Source organism: Musa acuminata, chromosome BXJ2-9, assembly GCF_036884655.1.
Source record: "Musa acuminata AAA Group cultivar baxijiao chromosome BXJ2-9, Cavendish_Baxijiao_AAA, whole genome shotgun sequence".
NCBI classification, from domain to species: Eukaryota; Viridiplantae; Streptophyta; class Magnoliopsida; order Zingiberales; family Musaceae; genus Musa; species Musa acuminata.
The window spans coordinates 25,577,501-25,603,390 of record NC_088346.1 but is presented as its reverse complement, the minus strand read 5'-3'; the positions used below and the strand labels follow the sequence as shown (position 1 = coordinate 25,603,390).

Sequence of the window (25,890 nt, the reverse complement as noted above, 5' to 3'; positions counted from 1 at the left end):
AGATGTTGCATTTGCCCAATAGCTCACTATGAATTATATAATCTAATGACAAGCTTACCTTTTGGTGTTGTGATTAGACGAGATGAGTCAACATTAGTTGTGTAAAAAAATGAAGAAAAATACCAAAATAGACTTTGCAAGAAAAACTAAAAAGATTTCAAATTTCATTTGATTAGAGATACAAAGTTCCATAACAGAAATATTTAAATGTAGTTGATCCTAAATAATTGAGGCATTACCCTTATTCTTATTAAAAGTTGCAAACTTTACCTATTGGTATATGGTTATATAGCCAAGAAAATTTGACGAACAACTTAGTTACACAAAAGCATTTACATAAACGTCACTAGAAAAAGGTCTCCAAGTATCAACCTAGCAATTCCACCAAAACTCCAAACTATTGCCAAAATATGCTATTTGAGGACTTCTTCAAAAGATGATAATGTAAAATTACTAAATCAAAATCCTATTGTTCAATCAAATCGAACTTTCATCTTTGCATGAAGCATAATATGGTTAGACTTTGATCAAAATACTAACTGAAGTTCAATAAATTAAATGACAAACTAAAAGTAAGGGTATAATTGAACAAAGAGGAAGCATTAATCCATAAAATAAATACTGAAACCATATCATTACACATTTTCGTCAACTTCAGATGTTGCACCAGTGGTCTATTGCGGGCAACAGAAATTCCCACCGCATAGGACATGACATATACATATAACAAAGATCATTTATTCTCTAAAAAAGCCGATACAAGTTTCTCCTAGAAAGTCTTGATGTTGATAGAAAAAGGCCTGATCATGTAGAACACATAGAAGATAAACATTTCCACTAAAATTAGTTACAGGGAAGAAATTTACTTCTCTGGATGCTCATTCATGATGTCAATTTTTTTTTACTTTCTCCACATTTTTTGTTTCGTATTTTGCATCTGGAAATCCCTTTAGGATCTGCTGACGATATATTTAAAATTTTGAAATTATTTTTGGAAAACGTTCCATATGAAAACAAAAAATTGATTGATAATGTTCTGTATAATACCTGATATAAATGCCAAGACACAAATGCATCTGTGGCTGCATACTGCAGTTGCTCCTTTGACAGCACATCAGCTTCCCAGTTTCCCATTCTTATCTTTTTAGGCTTCTCCAGCTATAAAAGAAACAATCATTTCAGTACGTGGAACAACTTTTATAAAAGCACATAAACATGCTAACACAAAAAAATCTCAGCAAACTATCAAAAGATCCGACAAAATAAACATGTGCAAGCAATTTGTAGTAGTATTTTATAGTCAATAAACTGTCTTTACATGCATCATATTCCACCTTTCCTAATAAGTGATGTGCTAGAGAAAAGTGCACTTCATAAAGTAGCCAATAACAATAGTTCTAACATATGGATTTACTGCATGGCCATAACAAATTTTTGAGACTTCAATATATTGAAGAAAGTACTATGCTCAATGTATAGATAACAGAATCAGTTATATCTGGCAGATAAACAAAATAAATACTTTGTTTAAAAGAAAATTCTTGATCTGACAAGGGAATAAGTTTTGTCATTTACACACAACTCTGGTTTTATCCCATGTTATGGCCTTATGCACTGGACCAGCTATTCCCAGTAGCGAGTCAGACCAATTCCATTCAGTTTTGAATAGAATTTATATTCATCTTTCTTCTAGGGTCTCCTATCATGATAAATCATCGCCCTGTACTGCTTGCACCAAATCTTACAGTATAGTAGTCAAATGGGGGGGACCAAAACTCAGAGTGTAGTGTCTTGGTAGGTTTTTGTTAATAATCAAAATCAATTTCAACCATCAACCCTTTTCTAAGTATTGAACCACACATCTCACTGTGTCAGCACAACCCTAAAGTAGGCAACAGAAAGTGATCTTCCATTGGTTCATGACAAAATTCAAGATGCAAACTACACAAAGAACCTCATGAACATTGTTCGTAGAGGAGACCAAGCCACAGTATTTTGTACAGATTATGACCAATAATGGTGCAAATTTCAAAAAGGTCAGGTTACGATTAATGGAACAAAGAGGAAGCCTATTTTGGACTCCATGTGCAACTCATTGCATGAGCCTAATGATGAAATATATTAACGAGTTAACAATGGTAAGGAAGTGTGGCGAGGGCACAAGCAATATTGAATGAAGTTTCGAACCATCAACATTTGGCAAGAGATTCTGGTATACCACGAGACCAATGTCTTAAGTTGTAAAAATCGAACCATCAACATTTGGCAAGAGATTCTGGAATACCACATCTCTTTCTTTTAATGTAAAAGGTAAGCAGCAAAAGTGGGATTTGAGCCTAAGATCTTACATAAAGAAGGGCATAGTATTAGGATCTTAATGGCAGCACTAAGACCCGGGGGGGGGGGGTGGGTGGGTTGGTTGATCAAGTTACAAGTAAAGAGAATAAAACTAAATCACAGGTAAAATGCAAGAGAGAAACCGATTCGATTTGTAGTGGTTTGGTCTTTCCAACCCACGTCCACTCCTGATTCCTCTTCCCTCAAGGCTTTCACTATCGATCTTCTTTCCAATGGACGACGATCAACTACCCTTGTTACAACTTTCTTCTTTTTAAGGCTAAGGAGACAACCGTCACACTCTCTTTTTATATAAGATCTCTCACCTCCTACAACTTAGAATTGTAACCAGACTGAAAGGAGGAGACTCAAACTATGCTCAAAATGAGAATTTACAACACTTTTGTGCTTAGGAATAGGTGCTCTATCAACCAAGCCTGAGTGGGGTATTTATAGGCCCCTAAAGACTTCAAGAATGAAGTCAAAAATTCAAATCTTCAAAATTTCGGGGGCACTAGCGGTACTACTACTGGCACTGGGGGGTACTACTACCGTAACGGGGTTGTGAATCTTGGCTCTGGCGATACTACCACTAGCCTAGGCGATATTACCGGCACCTTGGGTGGTGCTATCATCGGCATCGACCGTACTACCACTGGAAATGCCGAAATAGCATAAACAGTGCTTTTTGGCTGACTCAAGCGATACTACCGCCTGGGCCTGGCGGTACCACTGCCTGGACCTAGTTTAGGCCATTGATTGGCCTTCTAACAGGCCCAATTCGGCCCTTGTGCAAGCCTAATGGGTTCCTTGACAAGTTGGTATGGTTTTGGCTCAATATCAACTTAAATTGACCCATAATGACATCGATCAAGACTATGATAAATCAACCACGCATATAGCACATTAACAAAGCTTTCGACACGTTGTACACTATTCTGGCATGTCTTCCGTTCTTCTAGCACTTCATCCGAACCTTTTAACATATCATCCTTTCTTTCGACATATCGCCCATTCCATCGGCATGTTGACTTTCTCACGACATCAAATCTTTCGACGTAATATCTGATCTTTTCAGCACGATGTCTAAACCTATAACACGAAGTTCGATCTCCGACACATCGACCAATCCTTCGGACGATGTCCAATTGACTTGCTCGATAATTAACCCTTCGGTGATCCAAGTCCATGATCAAAATATTTTTTACATCACTTATCTTAAAAATATATTTGGTCTAGTAAACTCGTCAATTAGTTTCATCATCAAAATCTGGAATTCAACAATCTTTTCCTTTTTTATGATTATTATCAATTGATGATAGGATTTTTATAAGACTCCCTAGTCTATTTATCATTTTAAAATATTATTATAAACTTGAACTTAAATGATCATATATCCTTTTAAATAAGGTCCGCCATAGCATACCGTACCGGAGTTTCGACCCGGGTTCGGTATGGTACGGTACGGGTGTACCGATCGGTATACCGAGGTGTACCGAGCGGTACACCCGATTTTACCGATTTATCCCTCCAAAATACCTGAAAATTAGAAAAAAAAAGTTAGGATAGGGTTTTCAAGTTACAAATAAATATAGTAATAGTATAAGTTTAGCAAAATCAATGTAAATTAGGTAAAAATAGTATCACATATCCTTTTTTAGGCTTTGAGGTAGTCTTGTTCGAGGTTCGTATTTCAGTCCGTTATAGATTGAAATATCTACAGAAAAATCAATTGAATTGTTAGACTATTTTGTTACAATATAAACTCTAAAATTCAAATGAAATAAATTATCACATATCTAGATATACCTGATTGTTGTTCTACCACCAAAACGAACGACGGACTTCCACGGGTGGTGGATCGGGGTCCTCGATCCAATACATATCAATATGATACGTTTGTTGGACCCAATCATGAAATTGATCCCATGACATAGTGTATTGATACACCGTGTGCCATTGATGCATCAATGTGGTGCTGATCATAGACTGATCGTCATGAATCATATTTGTCCGAGGCAGCTCTTGAGGCATATATTGGTGCTGTTCTGTATAATGTTGTTGCTCAGAGAAGGATAACCAACTATCACCATATTGTTGTTGCCCGTATAATTCTCCATAATACGATGAGCCTCTTTCTGTGTCTATATCATGTATGTTCTGTCGTATTTGTTCATATTCATCCACTGCCTTCCCCTTCCCCTTCCCCTTCCGCGCATAAACTTGACCAGTACCTTGTCGAGTTCCATGATCTGAATCTTGAGTGGCATGTGTAAAATATTGCTCCTCAATCCATTCACTACTCTCAAGTTGTGTAGACGAGACCAACGACTGCCCGACATCACCGCCATCAACTGTCGGAACACTGTAGCACTGCTACAGTGCGGTAATGGTCGAAATCGACCGTTACCGAGTGGTGTCGGATGGTAACGATCGAAATTTCGACCGTTACCGCCCGATTTTGCCCTGTATCGCTCGATACGGGGGTTTTTGGGGCGTATTGCCTGGTAGCAGGCGGTCCGCATACCGAAAACCCATCGGACCGGTACGTACCGCCTGGTACAGGCGGTACGCTTCGGTATGGCAGAACATGCTTTTAAATGCAAATACTGAATTCAATTTGAAAAAAAATTGAACTTATCGATATTATGATTCAATCATTAAAGTCCAAAAATCAATATTCAATCAAATTTCAAATTTTAAGTTATAATTATTTGAAGTTTTAATTTTCAACAATTATCAATGTGTAATATCAACATCATGATTCTTCTAATTCATGCATGAGTCACCACTTCTCCCCCTTGGTTAACAAAAAAATATGCTTCTCCCTCTTTGTCATCAACAAAAAGAAAAGAGGGATAAAATGATATCATGGTACTACTTCTCCCCCTTTGTATTAATGTTCCAATTGTGTAAAAATAAAAATTACTTTAGTGTCGTTATATACGAAGAATCTCAATATTATGTCATCGAAGAAAAGTTCAAGTTATGGAGATCGAGAGGTTAATTAATGACGGGTCTTAATAAGATTCCCTATATCTATATGTCATCTTAAAAATATGATGAACTTGAATTCAAAATAATAATTTTTTAATGATATTCTTGAATTTAAGTTGAGACAAATTCGATTTTGTTGATATTATCATTGTAAGCCCAAATATTCAATCAAGTTTCAAATTTTGAAAAATAATTAACAAAAGTTAAGCATAAGTCGCTACTAATAAAAAGTTATTATAAGTTTCCTTGTTCAACACGTAAGCTAGGCATGAATCACTACTTCTCTCGCTTTATCATCAACAAAAAATATGACTTACTTCTCCTTTGTCATCAACAAAATTGAGTATACAAGTCATGAATTCAAAAGAGTCAAAATAAATCTCAAGTCGTGAATACCAAAAACTCATAATTTATTTAGATAAATCTCCTCCTTAGTCATTAGCAAAAGGAAGGAATCATAAGAGAATAAATAGTAAAAAGTCTTGACTCAAACAAAATAAATCTCAAGTCATGAATATCGAGAAGTCAAGTGAAAGATCATGATTCGTTTGGATAAATCTCCTCTTTAATCATTAACAAAAAGAAAGAATCATAGAAGATCAAATAGTAAAAGATTTTGGTTCATACAAAAGAAATCTCAAGCTATAAACACCAAGAAGTCAAGCAAAAGATCATGATTCGTTTGGATAAATCTCTTCTTTAGTCATTAGTTAAAAGGAATTATCATATGAGAACAAATAGCAAAAGCTCTTTAATCATGTATTTAAAAGATTCAACATGCCTAATTCTCTCCTAATAAAATTGAATTATTCCTCACTCAATAATTTAGTAAAAATATCTGCTATCATGATCCCTAATAAAATAATGTCTAATGTTAATGTGCTTAGTCCTAAAGTGTTGAATAGGATACTTTGTCAAACAAATTGCACTAGTATTATCATATTTTATAGGGATATTTTTCAGGCAAGATTCATAATCTTCTAAAGTGTTCTTCATCTAAATTACATGCGCACAGTATACACCTGTCGTAACATATTTAGCTTCAGCCGCAAATAGTGCAATAGAGTTTTGCTTCTTCGATGACCAAGAAATAAGTGCATAACCTAGGAATTGGTAAGTTCCAAAGGTACCTTTTCTATCTATTTTACATCCTACAAAGTCAACATCAGCATAAGCAATCAAATCAAAAATATTAGATTTAGGATACCATAATCCTAGAGATGATGTTCTTTTTAAATACCTAAAATTTCTTTTTACTTCTTTAAAGTGAGATTGTTTTGGATTAAACTAAAATCTTATACAAAACCCAACACTAAATATTATATTAGGTTTAGTTGCAGTAAGGTATAGTAAACTGTCTATTATACCTCTACACATTTTTTTATCAAAGCATTCTCTTTTATTATCCATATCTAATTTAGTAGAAATACTTATTGGTGTGTTGATAGCCTTAGCATTATCTATGTAAAATCATTTTAATAGATCAAGAGTATACTTGATTTGATTAATAAAAATATTATATTTTAGCTACTTAATTTGTAATCATAGGAAAAATATTAATTCACGCATTAAATTCATTTCAAATTCTTAGCTTATATTCTTATAGAATGGTTCACATAAAGATTCATTAGTAGAATAAAAAATAATATCATCAACATAAATTTGAAAAGTAATAAATTTATTTTTGATAAACAATGTGGTGTTAACCCTTGCATTCTGAAAAATTATTTTGAATAAGAAAAGAGCTACGACTCTCATACCAAGCCCTAAGGGCTTGCTTCAACCCATAAAGAGACTTAAATGATTTATAAATATGATTTGGAAAATAAATCATTTTCAAACCCGAGTGATTACTCAACATAAACTTTTTCGAAAAATAAAACCATTCAGAAAAACACTTTTGAGTTTTGATATCTATTTAAAATAATTTAAAATTTTAAAAACATGTATAGGCAAGGAGTATCCTTATGGCTTCAAGTCTAGCTATAGGAGCAAAGGTTTCTTCATAGTGTATACCTTCTTCTTGGTTGAAACATTTAGCCACTAATCTAGTCTTATTTCTAACCATATCACGTAGTTCATCTTACTTAATTCCTAAAGACCCATTTAGTGTCAATTACAAGATGATCACTAGGCCTAGGAACAAGCGTCCAAACTTTATTTCTTTTGAATTGATTTAGTTCTTCATGTATTGCTAAGACCCCTGAGTCATCTTTAAAAACATCATTAATGCATTTAAGTTCAATTTGAGATAAAAAAAGTTATATTTGCATAAATATTTCTTAATAAAGAACGAGTTTAAACACTTTTTGATATATCTCCAATAATTAACTCCTTAGGATATGCATATATGTACTTTTATTCTTTGGATAAGGTTTCTTTGAAAGTAAATGTATCCAAGTTGCTTTGAAGAAAAGAATCCTCATTCAAATTCAATTTATCAAATTTAAAATGATTTTTCTTAGTTACGAGAGATTCATCAAAAATAACATAAATAGATTCTTCAATAACTAAGGATCTCTTATTGAAAACTCGATAAGCTTTAGAGATAAAAAAATATTCAAGAAAAATACCTTTATCGAGTTTTGTATTAAATTTTCCTAAGGTATCCTTGTCATTTATAATAAAATATTTATAACCAAAAATTTTAAAATATGAGATATTAAGTCTTTTATTATTCCATAATTCATAGGGAGTTTTAAACAAATGAGGTCTTATAAAAACCTTATTCATAACATAGCATGTCGTGTTAACGGCTTCGGCCCAAAAGTATTTGGGTAGGGTATGTTCATTATACATGGCCCTTGTCATCTCTTGTAAACTCCTATTTTCTCTCAACAACTTCATTTTGTTACGAATTTTTTGGAGTCGAGAAATTGTAGTCATACTCATTCAAACCATAAAATTATTTAAAATCATAATTTTTAAATTCACCACCATGATCACTACAAATAGAAAAAATTATAAAACCTTTTTTATTTTAAATTTATTTATAAAATTTGGTAAAATATTTGAAATAATCATTTTTATGTTCCAAGAAGTATGTCTAAGTATATCTACTATCATCATCAATAACTATAAAAGCATATTTGCCAAGGTTTGTAATTTCGTACGGTACCAGAGTTTCGAGCTCAATTCGGTATAGCATAGTATAAGTATACCAAGCGATACATTTTGGTATACCGCTCGATATATATATATATATATATAACAACGACAATGCCCACGTGAGAAGGAGGTTCCTTCCTTCTCAGCATGAACAAAAAAAAAGGGGAAAGGCGACATCGCTTGGTTTCCCTGCGCAAAAAAATAAAGAAAGGGAGAGGCGACATCGCTGAAACAATGTAGCCTCGGTTTCCCCATGCAAAAAAGAAAGAAAAAGAAAAGGTGATGTCGCCGAGGTGACATCGCTCGGTTTCCCAGGGTGAAAAAAAAAACAAAAAAGGTGTCACCTCATTCGGTTTCTTCTGTTGGGAAGAAGAAATCGCTTCTCCCCACGACATCGCCGAGGCTTTATCGCCACGCCGAATCTCTTGGTTTTCTTTTTTCTTCCTCTTCTTTCTTCTCCGTCATCGACCTTTTTCTTCTCTGTCACCGACCGATTTAGGAATGGAAACAATCGCAATCGATGCTACCGCCTGGTAGTAGACGATCTGCGTAACGGTCTACTGACGGACCAGTATGTATCGCCCGGTATGGGCGGTATTATTCGAAATTAAAAACATTGATATTTGCTACCTCCTAGACTTATTATATCAATATGTCCAAAGAAATCAATGTGAATTAGTTCTAATGGTCTAGAGGTACTTACTTGATTTTTGGATTTGAAGTTATTCCTTATATATTTTCCTAGTTGGCATGCATCATAAATTTTATCTTTAACAAATTTAATTTTAGGGATTCCTCTTACAAGTTCTTTAGTTCCAATTTATGAAATTAATTTAATATTAGTATATCCTAGTCTCCTATGCCAAAGCTATGCATCATTATTCAAAACCGAAAAACAAGTTACATCACAAAAATCATCACATCTTAATGCGATCATAGATTTATTCTTATTTGGTATTTTTATGATGTAAGCATGAGATTCAAATTTAATATTATATCTCTTATCACAAAGTTGACTAATGCTTATTAAGTTGTGTTTGAAACCATCCACCAAAAGCATATATTTTATCAAAAGATTCGATTTATTACCAATATTTTCAATGCCAATGATTTTTACTTTATTGTTGTCTTCGAAGGTAATATATCCTCCATCTTGGCTAGTAAGCTTTGAAAAGTTTATAGAATCTCCAATCATATACCTTGAGCATCCACTATCAAGATATCATCTTTTACTCCTAGCTCTTGTTTGGATATATACCTACAAGGAAGAGAGGTTTGTTTTATGTACCCATTTAACTTTAGGTCCTTCTTGGTTAGATTTTCCTTTCTTGCCTTTTGGCTTTAAATCATTTATGGTTTATGTAGGAACCTAAACTAATTTGTGATGAATATATTTCTTAAGAGGGCATGTATAGGTAAAGTGATCGAACTTTCCACAGAAGTTGCATTTAACTTTAAAAGGAATATATAGTGGGGTTCTTTTATAAATTTAGTAGTTTTTGATGTGTGCTATTACTTATGAAACTAATACCTTCTTTTCTAAATCCACAACCTTATTTAGCAAGAATCATATTAAGTGACTTGTTTCTAATTTTAAATTTCTCTAATGTTTATTGTAGTAACATCTCCTTTTTAAGTGATTCTATTACATCATTACTATCAATAAACTCCTTTAAGCAATGTTCTAGTTTTTTATTCATGGCAAGTAAGTCATTTTTTATATTTTTCAAGACATGCAATTCTAGTAATTTTTGAACTAACTCATTTTTAAGTTCAAGGCTAGATGATTCTAAATCTTTATATTTAGTGTAAGAAGTAGAAGATGTCGATATATAGTTGTCATATTTATTTTTCAATGCATCAAACTCATTAGCGAGTGAAACATGATCCATTTTTAGCTAAATATATTTTTTACTAATCTTTTTTAAGTTCATCGTATAAATGATGAAATGATTCAAGTAATTCATCATGTGATAAAGAAGTTTCGAAAGAGTCAAATACCTCATTGTTGAAAGCCATTAAGGCATAATTTGTCACTTCATCATTTATTTGCTCTTCTACTTCCGACTCACTTGATTCATCATATATTGCTTTAAGTGCTTTCTTCTTCTTTTGGGTTGATGACTTCTTTTTCAATTGTGGACACTCATTTTTTAAGTGTCCCGGTTTTTTACACTTATAGCATATGACTGTATCTTTCTTGAACTCGCTTTTATTCTTACCTTCTCATCTTGCAAGGTTTGTCCTATTTCTTCTCATTAACTTTTTTGATCTTTTTGTAAGAAGTGTTATGTCTTTATCGTTATCACTTGAGGTTTCGCTCAAATAATCTTCTTTAGATTTGAGAGCAATATCCTTCCTTTTCTTTGAAGGTTTTTATTTTCTTCATCATTCGTTTTATTTATCATTTAATAGGTCATTAAAGATCCAATGAGTTCTTTAAGAGAAAGATTGTTCAAGTCTTTAGCTTATTGTATTGCCGTTACCTTTGGATCCCAATTTTTAGGAAAAGATCTTAAGATCTTACTCACCAATTCAAGATTAGTATAAGTTTTACCAAGAGTTTTTAATCCATTGACAACATCTAAAAAAGGGGTGTACATATCACTAATAGATTCACATGTCTTTATTTTAAATAATTCATAACTATAAACTAAAAGATTAATTTTGGATTCTTTTACTCGTGTCTTCGTGAGTAACTTCAAGTGTATATCATATATCATGTGTCGATCACAAGTAAAAACTCGATTAAGCTCATTTTTATCTAAAACACAAAATAAAACATTTATAGCTTTAGCATTTAAAGAAAACGTTCTCTTTTCAAAGTCATTTTATTCTTCCATCGGTTTGAAAGATTTTTGAAAACCAAATTCAATAATATTCTATAAATCAAAATCCATAGAAAGTAAGAAAATTTTTATTCGTGTTTTCCAATAGGTATAATATGTCCTATTAAACTTAGGAGAATGTATGATAGAGTGTCCCTTTTGATTGCTTGAAAATATCATTTATTCTCTCGGGTGTCAATCTAAATGAAAGAACCTCGCTCGGATACCAATTGTTACAATCTTGGGTTGGGGGGGAATGAATTAATGCAATAATATTTTTAATCGATTTTAAAACTCGATCGATAAATCAATACATTTTAAAAACTCGATTGATCAAGTTAAAGTTTCAAGTAAAGAGAATAAAACTAAATCACAAGTATAAGTAATGAGAACCGATTTGTAGTGGTTTAGTCTTCTCGAGTTATGACCACTCCTAATTCCTCTTCCCTGGAGATTTTCAGCTTTTATTACGAATATTTTTTTCAATGAGCGAAGATCAACTATCCTTTTTACAACTTTCTCCTTTTTAAGGCTGAGAAGATAACCTTCACATTCTCTTTTTATACAAGATCTCTCACCTCCTACAACTTAAAATTATAATCAAACACAAGAGGAGGAGGAGACTCAAGCTATGCTCAAAATTAGAGTTTACAATGCTTTTGTGCTCATTAATAGATGCTCCATCAATCAAGCTTGAGTAAAGTATTTATAAGCCCCCAAAAGACTTTAAAAATGAAGTCAAAAATTTAAATCTCCAAAATTTTGGGATACTAACGGTACTACCACCGGCATCGGACAATACTACCACCGTAACGAGGCTGCGAATCTTGGCTTTGGCGGTACTACCATTGCCCTGGGCGATACTATCGTCGGAAACACCAAAAAAGCACAAACAATGCTTTTCAGTTGACTCAAGTAATACTACCGCCTGGGCCTGACAGTACCACCACCCAGGCCTAGTTTAGGCCACCAATTTGGCCTTCTAACAGGCCTAATTCAACCCTAGTTCATGCCCAATAGCTTCCTTGATAAGTTGGCATAGTTTCGACCGAAAACCAACTCAAATTGACCTATAATGACCTCGATCAAGACTATGATAAATCAAACATACATATGGCACATTAACGAAGCTTTCGGCACGTTGTACGCTATTCCAGTATGTCATCCATTCTTCTGGCACATCGCCCTTTCCTTTGGTATATCGTCTGTTCCACCAACATGTCGACTTGTCTACAACATCCAATCTTATGACGCAATATTCGATCCTTCCAGCACGATGCCCAAACCTATAGCACGAAGTCCGATCTTCGATATGTCGACCAATCCTTCAGCTCGACATCCAATTTTCGACACGATAATTTTTCAGTGCAACATCTGAATGTCCTCCTCGATAGTTGGTCCTTTTGTGATCCAAGTTCATGATCAAAGTATATTCTACATCACTTATCTCAAGAATATATTTAGTCCAATAAACTCATTAATTAGTTTCATCATTAAAATCCAAGATTAAACACATAGGCCATAAACAGTTTATCTACAACCATCATTAGGTGCACTCCCTAATGCAAAAGTTTACAAACTGAGAGATACTCCGACCCAGCATCGCTCAGTTCGCAACAAGCTTCATCACCTTATAAGGTCCACTCAGCAAAAGAGACACGATCTAAAGTCAATGGTCACATCATAGGAATGGTTGAATTCCTAGTACTCAAAATCATCCGATGGAAAAAAAGTAAAGAAGACAATTCTATCATCTAGATTTTAGGAGTCTATAAGTAAAATCATAACTGTAGTCAAACTACTATATATTGCTCTTCATAAGGTCGATATAAAGAAGCATCCACAGATACCTATTTGGGACATATGTTGCTTACACATCATCGAACGCAAGACTGAAGCCCATATGAACCAAGACATTTATAATGCAGGTAAATTTAAATTCATAGTCATTTATAATATGAATACTCATTGCATGGAAAATTCAATATTGATAAAATCATTTATCTTGCAGCATATTACCTAAATCCTACTATTTAATTTTTGTAAAATCTTGGACCGAACCAGATTTCTTGCAAGCACTAATGAAAGCTATATACTGACTCCTGCCACAAAATGTTGATAAAACCGAGGCTATCATGGATGGTCAACTATTCTAGAAAAATGTCGGGTCTTTCTTCAATAATGTAGCCATATCTTGTCATTATAGTATAGTAGCTGTTAAAAGAAAGTTACACACTCATCTTTAATTTTAAATTGAAATTGACATTAATGATTTATTATGCTAATAGTGTTATATAAATTTTTTCCAGTATATTATTTTTACAATTGAATGGTGGCTATAATTTGGAGGGTCCGCACCCAATTTAAGATATGTTGTAGTTTGTGTGTTTTTATAAACGAATCCATCGAGTGGCTATGAACGTAATTGGCTAACGTTCACCTTGATTCCATCGAGTGGCTACGAACGTAATTGGCTCACATTCACCTCGCTTCACACAAAGATTCGCAACAATCATGTAGATAGCTAGAGAACCTTGTGTATATGCACTAGAGATTAATCCCTTCGACCTCTAATACAATAATAATGATTCTCATTCGATGTTGGAATGGGTCGAAGCAACAAAGAGGATCCTTTACTTGATGAGGCATGAGATCGTCTACTTCCTTCTCGTATTATCATTGTAGCGATAAAAGAAAAGGAACAACATTTTATTAGGAGGAAGATCCCCATTGGTCAATACATGGTGGAAGGAACCAGACAACCTCAACTCAGACTAGTCAAGGTTATGACACCCAACAATCACAATCGTCTACCTAGTGTACAAAGGCAAAAGGGAAGACAATAACAACAATCGATCCATTAGAAAGAATTGAGAAGCAATCATTTCAATCGAGCAATGAGACACCTCCATCATATTTAGCACTCCGCTGTCTGTACTAATAGCAATATGAATAATAATGAGTCGACCGACAATGGCAACGATGACGAGAAGTCGATTGTTCCATCTACTCAGCCTTAGGGTAATACATGGACCAAGGAGCAACATTTTACGTATGCCACCCAAGATATATATAATGAAGATTGAGGAGGTAGTCATAATGTTTATATACGAAAGGGGAGGGGAAGGCAATCGATGACTCGAGTAGATGTAATATAGCCTATACAACATAGACATAGAGCAAAGCTTGTCATATTCCCAACCAAGGTAGGCAGTACCGAATGATACCACCCGGTACAAGCGGTAGATACTGGTCTGACGGCGTACCGGTACACGGACTGCCCGTAACCGAGCGGAACGGTTAAAAACGCCCCGTATCCAACGATACGGGGTAATATCGGGCGATAACTATTGAAATTTCTACCGTTACCGTCCGGCACAACTCGGTAACGGTCCATTTCAACCGTTACTGCACTGTAATAGTGCTACATTGCTCCAACGATCAAATTGACCGTTGGAGCCCTTTCTCATAGTATTTAAACCCTCATTCTTTCCTATTTCACTTCTAAACTTTTTTTTCTCTCCTAAACTCTATAAAACAACGATTTGTGAATTCAATCGAGATTAATTTAAGAAGATTAAGAGGAAAAACTTTCTAATCAAGAGGTATGTATTCTCTTTCTTTAATTAGAGAGTTATTAAAATCTTTAATATTATGATTAGTGTGTTTCATGCATATTAAATATTGAAAAATATTTATGATGCTGCAATTAGTCATTTTAATTATGATTTAATCGAAATTTGTTCGATTTTATGTCAATTCAATGTGTTTAATACCTATTAGGATGTTTGCTATGTTTATAGTGTTGAAAGAGAAGTAATTAGTGAAAAATTAATTATATTAATCATGTAATTAGTATATCTAATAATGATTTTATCATAATTTGAATCATATTGGAGCAAAATTACATATTTAATATTTCTTTTATGTGTTTCACATATATATGATGCTAAAATAGGTTTAATTAGATTTTATTAAAGTTATTTAATACTACGATTAGTCATTTTAATGATGATTTAATTAAAATTTATTCGATTTTAGGTCAATTCAATATGTTTAATACCTATTAGGGTGTTTGTCATGTTTATAGTATTGAAAGAGAAGTAATTAGTGAAAAATTAACTATGTTAATCATGTAATTAGTGTATCTAATGATGATTTTATCATAATTTGAATCATATTAGATCAAAATTACATATTTAATGTTTCTTTTATGTGTTTGACATATATATGATGATAAAATAGGTTTAATTAGGTTTTATTAAAGTTATTTAATTCTATAATTAGTCATTTTAATAATGATTTAATCAAAATTTGTTCGATTTTATATCAATTCAATTTGTTTAATACCTATAGGGGTGTTTGCCATGTTTATAGTGTTCAAAGAGAAGCAATTAGTGGAAAATTAACTATGTTAATCATATAATTAGTGTATCTAATGATGATTTTATCGTAATTTGAATCATATTGGATCAAAATTACATATCTAATGTTTCTTTTATGTGTTTGACATATATGATGGTAAAATAGGTTTAATTATGTTTTATTAAAGTTATTTAATGCTACGATTAGTCATTTTAATGATGATTTAATCGAAATTTGTTTGATTTCATGTCAATTCAATGTGTTTAATACCTATTAGGGTGTTTGCCATATTTATAGTATTTAAAAAGAAGTAATTAGTAGAAAATTAACTATATTAATCATGTAATTAGTGTATCTAATGATGATTTTATCATAATTTAAATCATATTGAATCAAAATTACATATTTAATGTTTCTTTTATGTGTTTGACATATATATGATGGTAAAATAGGTTTAATTAAGTTTTATTAAAGTTATTTAATGCTGCGATTAGTCATTTTTTATTGATATTTGGTCAATTTAATATGTTTATACTTTATAATTTATTTAATTTAAATTTGGTAGGATCATGGTACCAAAGGAACAGCCACATGATGATGCATGGGTTCATGCCCGAAAGATAGATGGGAACCGTCATAATTGGCAATGTATTTATTGTGACTACATTGGCAAGGGTGGAGGAATAACTCGGGTGAAAATGTATTTGGCGGGCGGATATCCTGATGTTGCAAAATACAAGAAGGTTCCGACGGAGATCCGTAAATTATTTCAAAGCAAGCTACAATAATCAAAGGAAGATACATTAAAAAAGAAGGCAAGAGTTGAGGAAGAATATTATAGGGCTACACAGGAACTAGTTTATGATCAGTATGAGGGTTGCGGTGATCAAATCGACCTGGATCTCACAGCTGGGATTCGTGCATCATTGGAGCATCAATATATAGTCGATGAAGCAATGAGGCAACAACGACCTGACTCACAATTGGAGTGATAGTGGAATCCAAAGGTCGGCTAGCATAAGGCAACCAACTGCTCCTTCTCAGTTAGGCCGAATAGTAGCATTAGGTATGGTGGACTCCGTGGTTTTATGAGAGGTCTTGGCAGGAGGTCCGCACCAGATATTGTTGATATTGATCCGCATGCCTATCCCCCACAAACAGCGAAACAGACATGGATTGACGATGCATACACAAAAGAAAAAAAATGGGATATTGGGAAGGCAATCTCAAAATGATTCAACTTCCACAGGATTCCAGCCAATACAGCCCAAGGTCCATATTATCAGAGCATGGTCTCTTCTATTCAAAAGTCTGGCACGGGGATCTAACCTCCAACACCGAAGGAGATTTACGACGTGTACTTAGATGAGGAGGTGGTAGAACTAAAGGATTGGATCAAATCCTTCAAGAGGCAATGAGACGAATATGGGGTGACACTTATGTGTGACAGTTGGATAGGACCAACAAGAATGAGTATCATCAACTTTCTTGTTTATTGCAATAGAAGAGTGGTGCTTCATAAGTCCGGTAATGCTTTTGAAAATATCCAAGATGCAAACTACATTGAGAGCTTGATGGACACTATAGTAGAGGAGATTGGACCACAGTATGTTGTCCAAATAATAACCGACAATGGAGCGAATTTCAAAAAAGCCAATTTGCAATTGATGGAAAAAAGAAAAACTTTGTTTTAGACTTCATGTGCAGCTCATTACATAGATCTAATGCTAAAGGATATTGGTGAGTTGGATGCAGTCAAGAATTGTGTAGCTCGAGCACAATCAATTATAAAGTTTATATATAATCACCATTGGGTCCACGCTTTAATGCAAAAGTATGTAAACGGTGAGATACTTCGACCTGGAATTACTCGGTTTGCTACCAATTTTATTATATAATCACCATTACAGCAAAAAAGGCATGGCTTGAAGGCAATGGTCATCTCACAAGAATGGTCTGAATCCAGATATTCGAAATTGAGCAATAGAAAGAAGATAGAAAAGTCCATTCTTTCCTCTAGATTTTGGGAGATTACGGTAGAAATCATAAAAGATGTGGAACCACTTTATATTGTCCTCCGTAAGGTCGATATGGACAAGCGTCCACAGATGTCGTATCTTAAATATATGCTGATTTCAGCGAGAGAGGAGGTCAAGAGAGCATTCAAAGATGATTTTAAGGCCGACCAATACGTACGGATCATTGATCGTCGGACCGAAGTTCATATGGATCAAGATATCCTTAATGCAGGTAAATTCATATTTAGAATAATTTAATTTATTATTATTTAGATAATAAAAAAATCATACTAATAAAATTATGTCTTGCAGCGTATTATCTAAACCTAGCAATTCAATATCGATATACTCTCGGAACGCAAAATGATTTCCTAACGATACTACGAAATGTTATATTTCGGCTCTTGCCAAAGACTACTGATGCAACCGATGATCTTATGGAGGGTCGATTATTTCGAGAAACAGTTGGTTCATTCTCCGACGTTGTAGCTGTATCATATCGTTACACTATGGATCCTGGTGAGGAAAAGTTATAAATATTGATTATCAATTATATTTAATGTTAATTATTTGTTATGCTAATAAAATCTTATTTATATCTTTTTTTGTAGTCGAGTGGTGGCTACAATTTGGAGGGGATGCACCATATTTAAGGAAGGTTACCGTTTGTGTACTTTCACAAACAACATCTAGTGGTTACGAATGTAATTGGTCAACGTTTACATTGATTCATACAAAGGTCCGCAACAAACTCTCCTATAAACAATTAGAGAAACTAGTATATGTCCATTATAACATGCGGCTAAAATTACGATATGCTGAGTTGGATAAGAAGCCAGAGGAATCAGATATTGATCCCATTGACCTCCAATTCTACAACGAAGATTCAGAGCCAATGTTAGATTGGGTTGAAGTAGCAGAGAACCAAGAGGATCCTCTACTTAATGAGGCGGGAGATCCTCAACGTCCTTCACGTTTTATCACCGAGGCAATAGAAGTAGAAGACGAACAACCCCAACAGGTGAAAATTCCCCCTCGATTACAACGTGGCAGGAGTCGAACAACATAAAGTCAAACTGTTCGAGGAACTACGGACACCCAACGGTCACAGTCGTCCGCCCAGCGTGCAAAGGCAAAGGGGAAGGCAGTAGCATCAGTTGCATCGTTGGAAAGAATCAAGTCGGACGACGAGACACCTTCACAATCATATTCAACAACTCGCTCGGTCCAAAGACATGATAGCAACACGGACAACAGTGCCTCGACAGCTGATGGCGGTGATGCTAGGCAGTCGTTGGTCTCGTCTACACAAGTTGAGGGTGATGCATGGACTGAGGAGCAATATTTTACACATGCTACCCAAGATTCAGATCATGGAACTCGACAAGGTACTAGTCAAGTTGATACGCAGAAGGGGAAGGGAAAGGAAGTAGATGAATTTGAGCAGATAAGTACATGATATAGACATAGAAAAAAGCTCATCGTATTCACAGCCATCGTATTATGGAGAATCATACAGGCAACAACAGTATGATGATAGTTGGTCATCCTTCTCTGAGCAACAGTATGATACAGAGCAACAGATCAGTAGCGAAAGTAGAAGCTCTGACATTCACCAATATATGCCTCAAGAGCTGCCTCGGACAAATATGATTCATGACGATCAGCACCACATTGATGCATCAATAGCATACAGTGTATCAATACACTATGTCATGGGATCAATTTCATGATTGGGTCTAACAAACATATCATATTGATATGCAGATGTATAGGATCGAGGACCCCGATCCACCACCCGTGAAGGCCCATCATTCATTTTGGTGGTAGAATCAACAATCAGGTATATCTACATATGTGATTATTTAATTCATTTGAATTTTAGAGTTTATATTGTAACAAAATAGTCTAACAATTCAAATGATTTTTCTGTAGATATTTCAATATTTACAAAAGGACAATCCATGACGAACTGAAATACGAACCTTGAACAAAACTTCCTCAAAACCTAAAAAAGATATGTGATACTATTCTTACCTGATTTACATTGATTTTTCTAAACTTATACTATTACTATATTTATTTCTAACTTAAAAACCCTATCCAAACTTTTTTTTTATTTTTAGATATTTTTGGAGGGTTTTACACCCTAAATTAGGTGTACCGCTCGGTACGCTTGGCGTACCTCTCGGTACACCATACCGTACCGTACCGAGCCAGCCTCGAAACACTGGTACGGTACAGTTTTGCGGATCTTGTTCCCAACCATCATATTGTGGAGGATTCTATGGCCAACAATAGTATGGTGATAGTTAATTAGTGATAGTTAGTCATTTTTTTCGAAGGTTAATCATTCTTATAATAAGGAGGCTAGTGGTGATACCATAAGTTTCGCTGTTCTCCAACCTCCCCACTCATACATGCCACAATCATACTTGTCTCAAAAATCTCCTCGGACATGTGTTGTTCAAGACTCTCAAGCAACCACCATCACCACATTGAAGCACTAATGATATACAGTTTATCTGTATACTATGTCATAAGAGCAATTTCAAGATTAGATCCGACAAACATACCATATCGATATATAAATACATAGGATTAAAGACCAGCACGGTCGGTCAGTATCAACTATAGAATACCATTATTTATTTTGGTGGTGGAAATATATATATCTAGCGATCGATCCAATGATTACTTAATTTATCTAAATCTTAAAGTTTTGACACACAATCTAGGTCGTATCTTTGAAGATGACTCACCATCAATAGAAGAACCATTTGGAACATACTGCAAAGTTATTACTCAATGTCCAAAAAAGATAAATTCGCTATGTCTTCCTTACTTGTATTTTTTTATTAAAATTAAACTAACATTACATTAAGTTCTAATTAAAATACCCTAATTTAGGTTTTTTTTCTAATTTTTAAGTATTTTTGGGATTTTTTTGGATTTGTCGACACGTACTGATGTACCAACATACAATACGCTGGCAACAATCAGTACGTTGTAGTCCGACTATGACCGACACAAGATTGTAGTCCCTTGATTCATAGCATGTCCAAATTCAAATGTTTAAATGAAAGATTTGAACTACTTTTACTAGAGATTTTTATCATCTAGGACCCACTCAACAAAGTTCCTTAAGAAAAGTATAAATCATCACTATACACTACTACTTAATATGTAAACTATGTGCTTTCTTTTTAATAATTACCATAAGTATTCATATGGTTTCCCTTATTCTATTTTAACTTCATCAACTTACTCAAATCAAAGAACTAACACTGGCAGCTCTATCAGAGCCCAAGTGTGCCAATGTGTATCAGTCTTACTATCATTACCAGTTTGTCCACACTTGGAAGACAGAAAAGTTATGTTTATCTTCTACATGGATTTTGCCACTGGAAAATGGCATACTATCACCTAGTCAGACAGGTATATACCAAGCTGCACTCTGGTTATTCTACGATATTTCATTCTGTGATTTGAACCTCTGACAGGAAATTTTGGCAGTAGTGATGTTTTATATGTCACAAATAGCTCAGAATTAAACATAGTATCATACATCTCTAGCTTGCAATGAACCTATATGATGGCAAGAATTGTGAACATTTCAGCCTATATGATGGCAGGAGTGATGTTTTGTATGTCGCAAATAGCTCAGAATTAAACATAGCATCATACATCTCTAGCTTGCAATAAACCTAAAAAAGCAACAGATGAACATATATGAAGCAACTATTAAACCAGTAGATAAAGAAACCAAGTGGTTCACAAAACCTGCTTGCATGTAATCATTTCAGTTAGAGAAGCCAAACTCCATCTCTTAGGCACTCCACCAAGTTTGAGGTTTGCAAGACTCGATAAGTCCTCTAATGGTTCAACACAAACATTATAATCATTTGTCATCTTCCATGCATCATTGGCTATACATACTCCAACCTTCAGAAATTCAAATGAAATTTTTCTCAAGAAAAAAAGTCATTCAAAAATATATTATCAAATCAAACTAGCATTCTCACTTTGACAGATACAGTATCCTCCAAAAGACACTTCAAGCCAGGAGGAATTCCAGAATGGATTATATGCATGACATAACATCTGGCATTTTCCAGGCATATTTGCATCACTGCAGCTTTCCTCGGTGCTTCACCTGTAGATTGGAGACCAGAAATTCATACTTAATTGGCATGTAGTTGAAAAAAGATACCTGCTAGAAGCAATAAGAAACAAAAGAAATTCATTTCTAAGACTAGGAAAGCACAGAAAGTTAATCAAGCAACCATAGATTTTGGATGAAAACACAGCTTAAGAGAACAAATAAGGTCACTTAAGAAACAGTCTGGTAGAAGAACCAACCCCTCTTGAAAACAGGTCTCCACTCAATGTCAAATCCAAGAGAGACATGATCCGTACATTGTTTCATAGATCTAATTTTATTTAAAAGTTCCATGCTCGCTTGCTCAACTTCTGGAGCAGTTCTACAGTATATGATGCTCCCCTTATATGCCATTGTTGGATATCTCACTTTGAAATTACCTGAAGCCAAAGTGATATCTGAGTGTTAAAAATGATTGGAACATTATGAGTAACAGGACAATGAAACTTTGTATAGTGTATACAGGAACTAAATAAAAGATATTAAAAGGCACACTTTTTAATAATGCTAATAGTTGTTAAACATGGATTTAACAGGTTTTTTATTTAACACCAATGACTTCATACCATGAATAGGAACAAGGGACAATCATTACCTAGCAATATAATGATCTTTCTGGATGTGATACACAATGAAAGTACCAAGACCTCCCATTTATAATTTTACCAGGATCTTGTTCGACTAATAAAGATATTTATATTCTGGTAGGCCGGATGGAGTTACAATGCATTAGTATTAAAAAAAACAACAAGATTTATCAATATGCATATATGCAAGTTCTTCAGATACTAAAATGTTTTCATTTCCTGATTAAAGATGAACTTTTTCCTTTTACCTAAATGCAGAGTCAGTACTAGGGTTGATAAGAATAATATAATCAAGTGAAATTGCAAATGCAAGTACCAAAAGGTTAGGGTACCAAAAACGACTTGAATTTGAAATTAAAATTCCATAATGTTGAAACAGAAATTACAACAAAAGAACATAGACAAAATAAAGATCGTCTAAATCATGCCTTCCATTAAAAAAACATTAATCCAGTCAGTAAAGTGTTCCCATGTATACATTACTGGAATATATAGGTAAATCTGAACTTGAACTCATCTGCTCATATGCTCAAGAAGTGTCCATTTAGGGCTTCTAATAAATTATCATTGATACCAATGAAAAAAAAAATTGTCATGTTATCACAAACCAGACAGCCACCTACAATACACATGGAATGCCACCTCAAACTTTTAACAAATATAATTAATTTAAAGCTGCCAGCACATGTACAGATGAAATGAGTAGTTCCAGGAGTAAAGTGATCATATACCTGTTATCACATCTCTCTTTCAAAATAAGTTTTCCAACTAAAACAAATTTGTTGAATTTCAAGTTGCACTAAATTGTCAATGTCTATAGGAAACTACGTTTGAGTTGCAAGATAAGCCACATGCCTATTATAGGAAGGCACACAATATAAGTACCTAGTGAAAAGTAACTTCAAAAATAGGTAAACATAAAACTAAGGTCTCATTTATATATAAAAAATCTAAAAAAAGAAATTGGTTCATTGCCATAGCTGTTATCTAAATTAGAAAAATGCAATCACACAAAGCCAGTGATAAAAAAGAAGAGAGTGGCAACAGAGAGAAAATTATAGTTATAAAGAAATGAAACAAACAAAAAAGTGATCCATTCTTACTTTAAATTGTACACTAGTCTGCTCTATGCTTTTTTTCTGTAACATGTTTGGTAAATCCTAATAGCTTTTTGAACTAAATCAAAGATATGAAAAAAGGTACGTCTAAAGAATATTTTACTAATCTGACTCAACCAGGGATAAATTTTACCAGAATGATTCCCTATGTTTGTTTTGCTAACAAAATTAACTACTAGGATATCTACATAAACAAGGATAGCAGCAATTACTATAACCTATCCCTTTTGGCGAATATTTCAATCTTAGTTGTTTGGGTTGAATCACTTTGATCAGGCTAAACCAAACCTCTTTAGTCAATGGTATTTGCCATGTTAATTAATTTTTTTTTTTAACATCTTACCTGCTTTTTAAACCACCTTAACCCTAACACAAATAAGATATTTATGACAAAATTTGTGAAGCAAGGTTCATCGTACCACAATATACCACTCAATATGGGCATTATGTACTGATTCCATAGAGGACCGATACAGATGGTACATCGATATGTTCCTATGTACTGTGTGTCAGTATGCTCAATATGGCTTCGTACAACTTGGTATATACCATACCGACAATTGGTCGGTACACCGGTACAAACCGGTAAGGCGAACCATGTTGTGAAGGGCTACAAAATCAAGCTTATATTGGTGTCTACTTTCTACATTGTGGTATCATATGATGAATTACATTATTTCTAAAATTCGAGAGTGTAGCTAAAATCATAGCTCTTGAGCTATTCAAATCTTTGTAATCAAAATCAAGAAAATTAGACCTTGACAATAAAACAAGAACTAAAGCACATAGCCCAAATGATTAGTGAATTAGTGATACAAGTTACTAATTAAAAAAAGTGGCTTTGAGTTTATTCATGGTATTGGCCAATTCTAATACAATAGGCCCACTCCATATTGGTATAACCCAATAATCAGCCAGAATTGGCTAGAATCAATCAAACTCAACTGATAATGGCTAACGATGGCCAATTCTAGTTGGTTTGACAACCTTCAAGAGGGAAAGAAGAGAGTATAATATAAGCAGGGGATGGAGACGAAGAAAGCTGAGATTAATACAAGAAACCTTTGACCATTACTATAAAATTGAGCAACATGCTATTTTCTTCCATTTAATATTTGCTACAACCAATGTGTCATCAAGCATCATTGTTTATTATCCTCCACTATGTAAGACAGACAGAAAACAATATAGGGAAAGAAAGAGGGAGGATAGAGGACAGCCCTTAATCTCTTAAATAAGAAAGCTTTCAAAGAGATAGGGGATATTATAAGATTCAAAAATAATCCTATGTATGATAAAATAATTTTTTGTTCTATCTTGTTTTGTCACCCTGCACTCCACTTGTATGGTTATTAGGGACCATTATTATAATTAGGGTTTTTAATTTGTCTTTGCATTACCCTCAGTTCCCATGTATGGTTATAAAAGACTTGTCAGTGGTGCCGTCGGTATCTTCAAAAATTCCAAGTGGATAACACACCATATTTATCTATTATAGTTATATTTGTATTATACATGAATCTAATTTTCTAATAAATATATGATAATCATTTTCATTAACTATTCTCATGATAAGTTGTACGTCACCCTTACGACACATACTCGCAAAAGGCTTGCCTCCTCATAATATCGTTCAGTCCATTAAGGACCTGCACGGAAAAATAAAATGAATCAGTGACAGATCGGCACATGGGGAATATGCTATCATCACTTCACCAAAGTGTAACTCGAGTTTGCACAAACATAACTGAACAAATATAACTCCTAGTGACTCAAAAGATATCTCATACCTATGTATTACGATAATAAGGCAAAAAGATAAGATCAACCCAGAATATGACTCTAAACTCCATCTGAAATAGTCACTAAAAAAAAGAAGCGAAAATACATCCGAAAATAACAAAAAAATTTCCAACCAGACCTTACTCTAGGGTGGCAGAGAAGAACCTGCACTTCATTACACAGTGGTCATTCTGAAATAAAGTTTTGGAGTGTTGTATATCCCCATGTCATTTGCTTGCAAAGAGGTAATCATGCACATACATCCATATATATATGTGAAAAGTACACAAAATATAGAAAAAGACTTAGTCAAATATGCATCAGCTAATATCAATATTGTATCTCATTTTATTGTTGCAACATTAATATGAGATATACACAACAATGCACCTTTCAGGGACTCAGAATTCAACGTTTAGCAAAATATAAGCTTCGCAACTGTGCTGATTCACCGTTTATTAAACCAAAGCTACAAAAAGGATACGCCAAAAGCATAATGAAGTTGCCTTAAAAACCAAAAGGAAAAGGAAAAAAGAAAAAGAACACGAAATCTCTATACCCAAGAAAGAACCGAGATTTTAAAGAAAC

The 25,890-nt window shown here is 33.9% G+C and overlaps 1 protein-coding gene across 5 annotated transcripts in view; it reads right to left on the bottom strand.

Moving 5' to 3' along the window:
• Positions 1-584: 584 nt before the first annotated feature.
• LOC103974610 (3'-5' exonuclease-like) overlaps positions 585-25,890 on the bottom strand; it is a 26,020-nt gene continuing 714 nt past the window's right edge. The window contains exons 2-6 of one of the 5 annotated variants that reach the window (XM_065126157.1): positions 22,016-22,195; positions 21,679-21,809; positions 21,437-21,598; positions 1,048-1,158; positions 585-959 (exon numbers count right to left, since the gene is read on the bottom strand). In XM_065126157.1, the coding sequence (XP_064982229.1) occupies positions 891-959; positions 1,048-1,158; positions 21,437-21,598; positions 21,679-21,809; positions 22,016-22,195 (653 nt within the window). In that variant the 3' untranslated portion in view covers positions 585-890. The remainder of the gene's footprint in view (positions 960-1,047; positions 1,159-21,436; positions 21,599-21,678; positions 21,810-22,015; positions 22,196-25,890) is intronic. The other 4 variants (XM_065126159.1, XM_065126160.1, XM_065126158.1 and 1 more) reach the window with 4 other exon arrangements.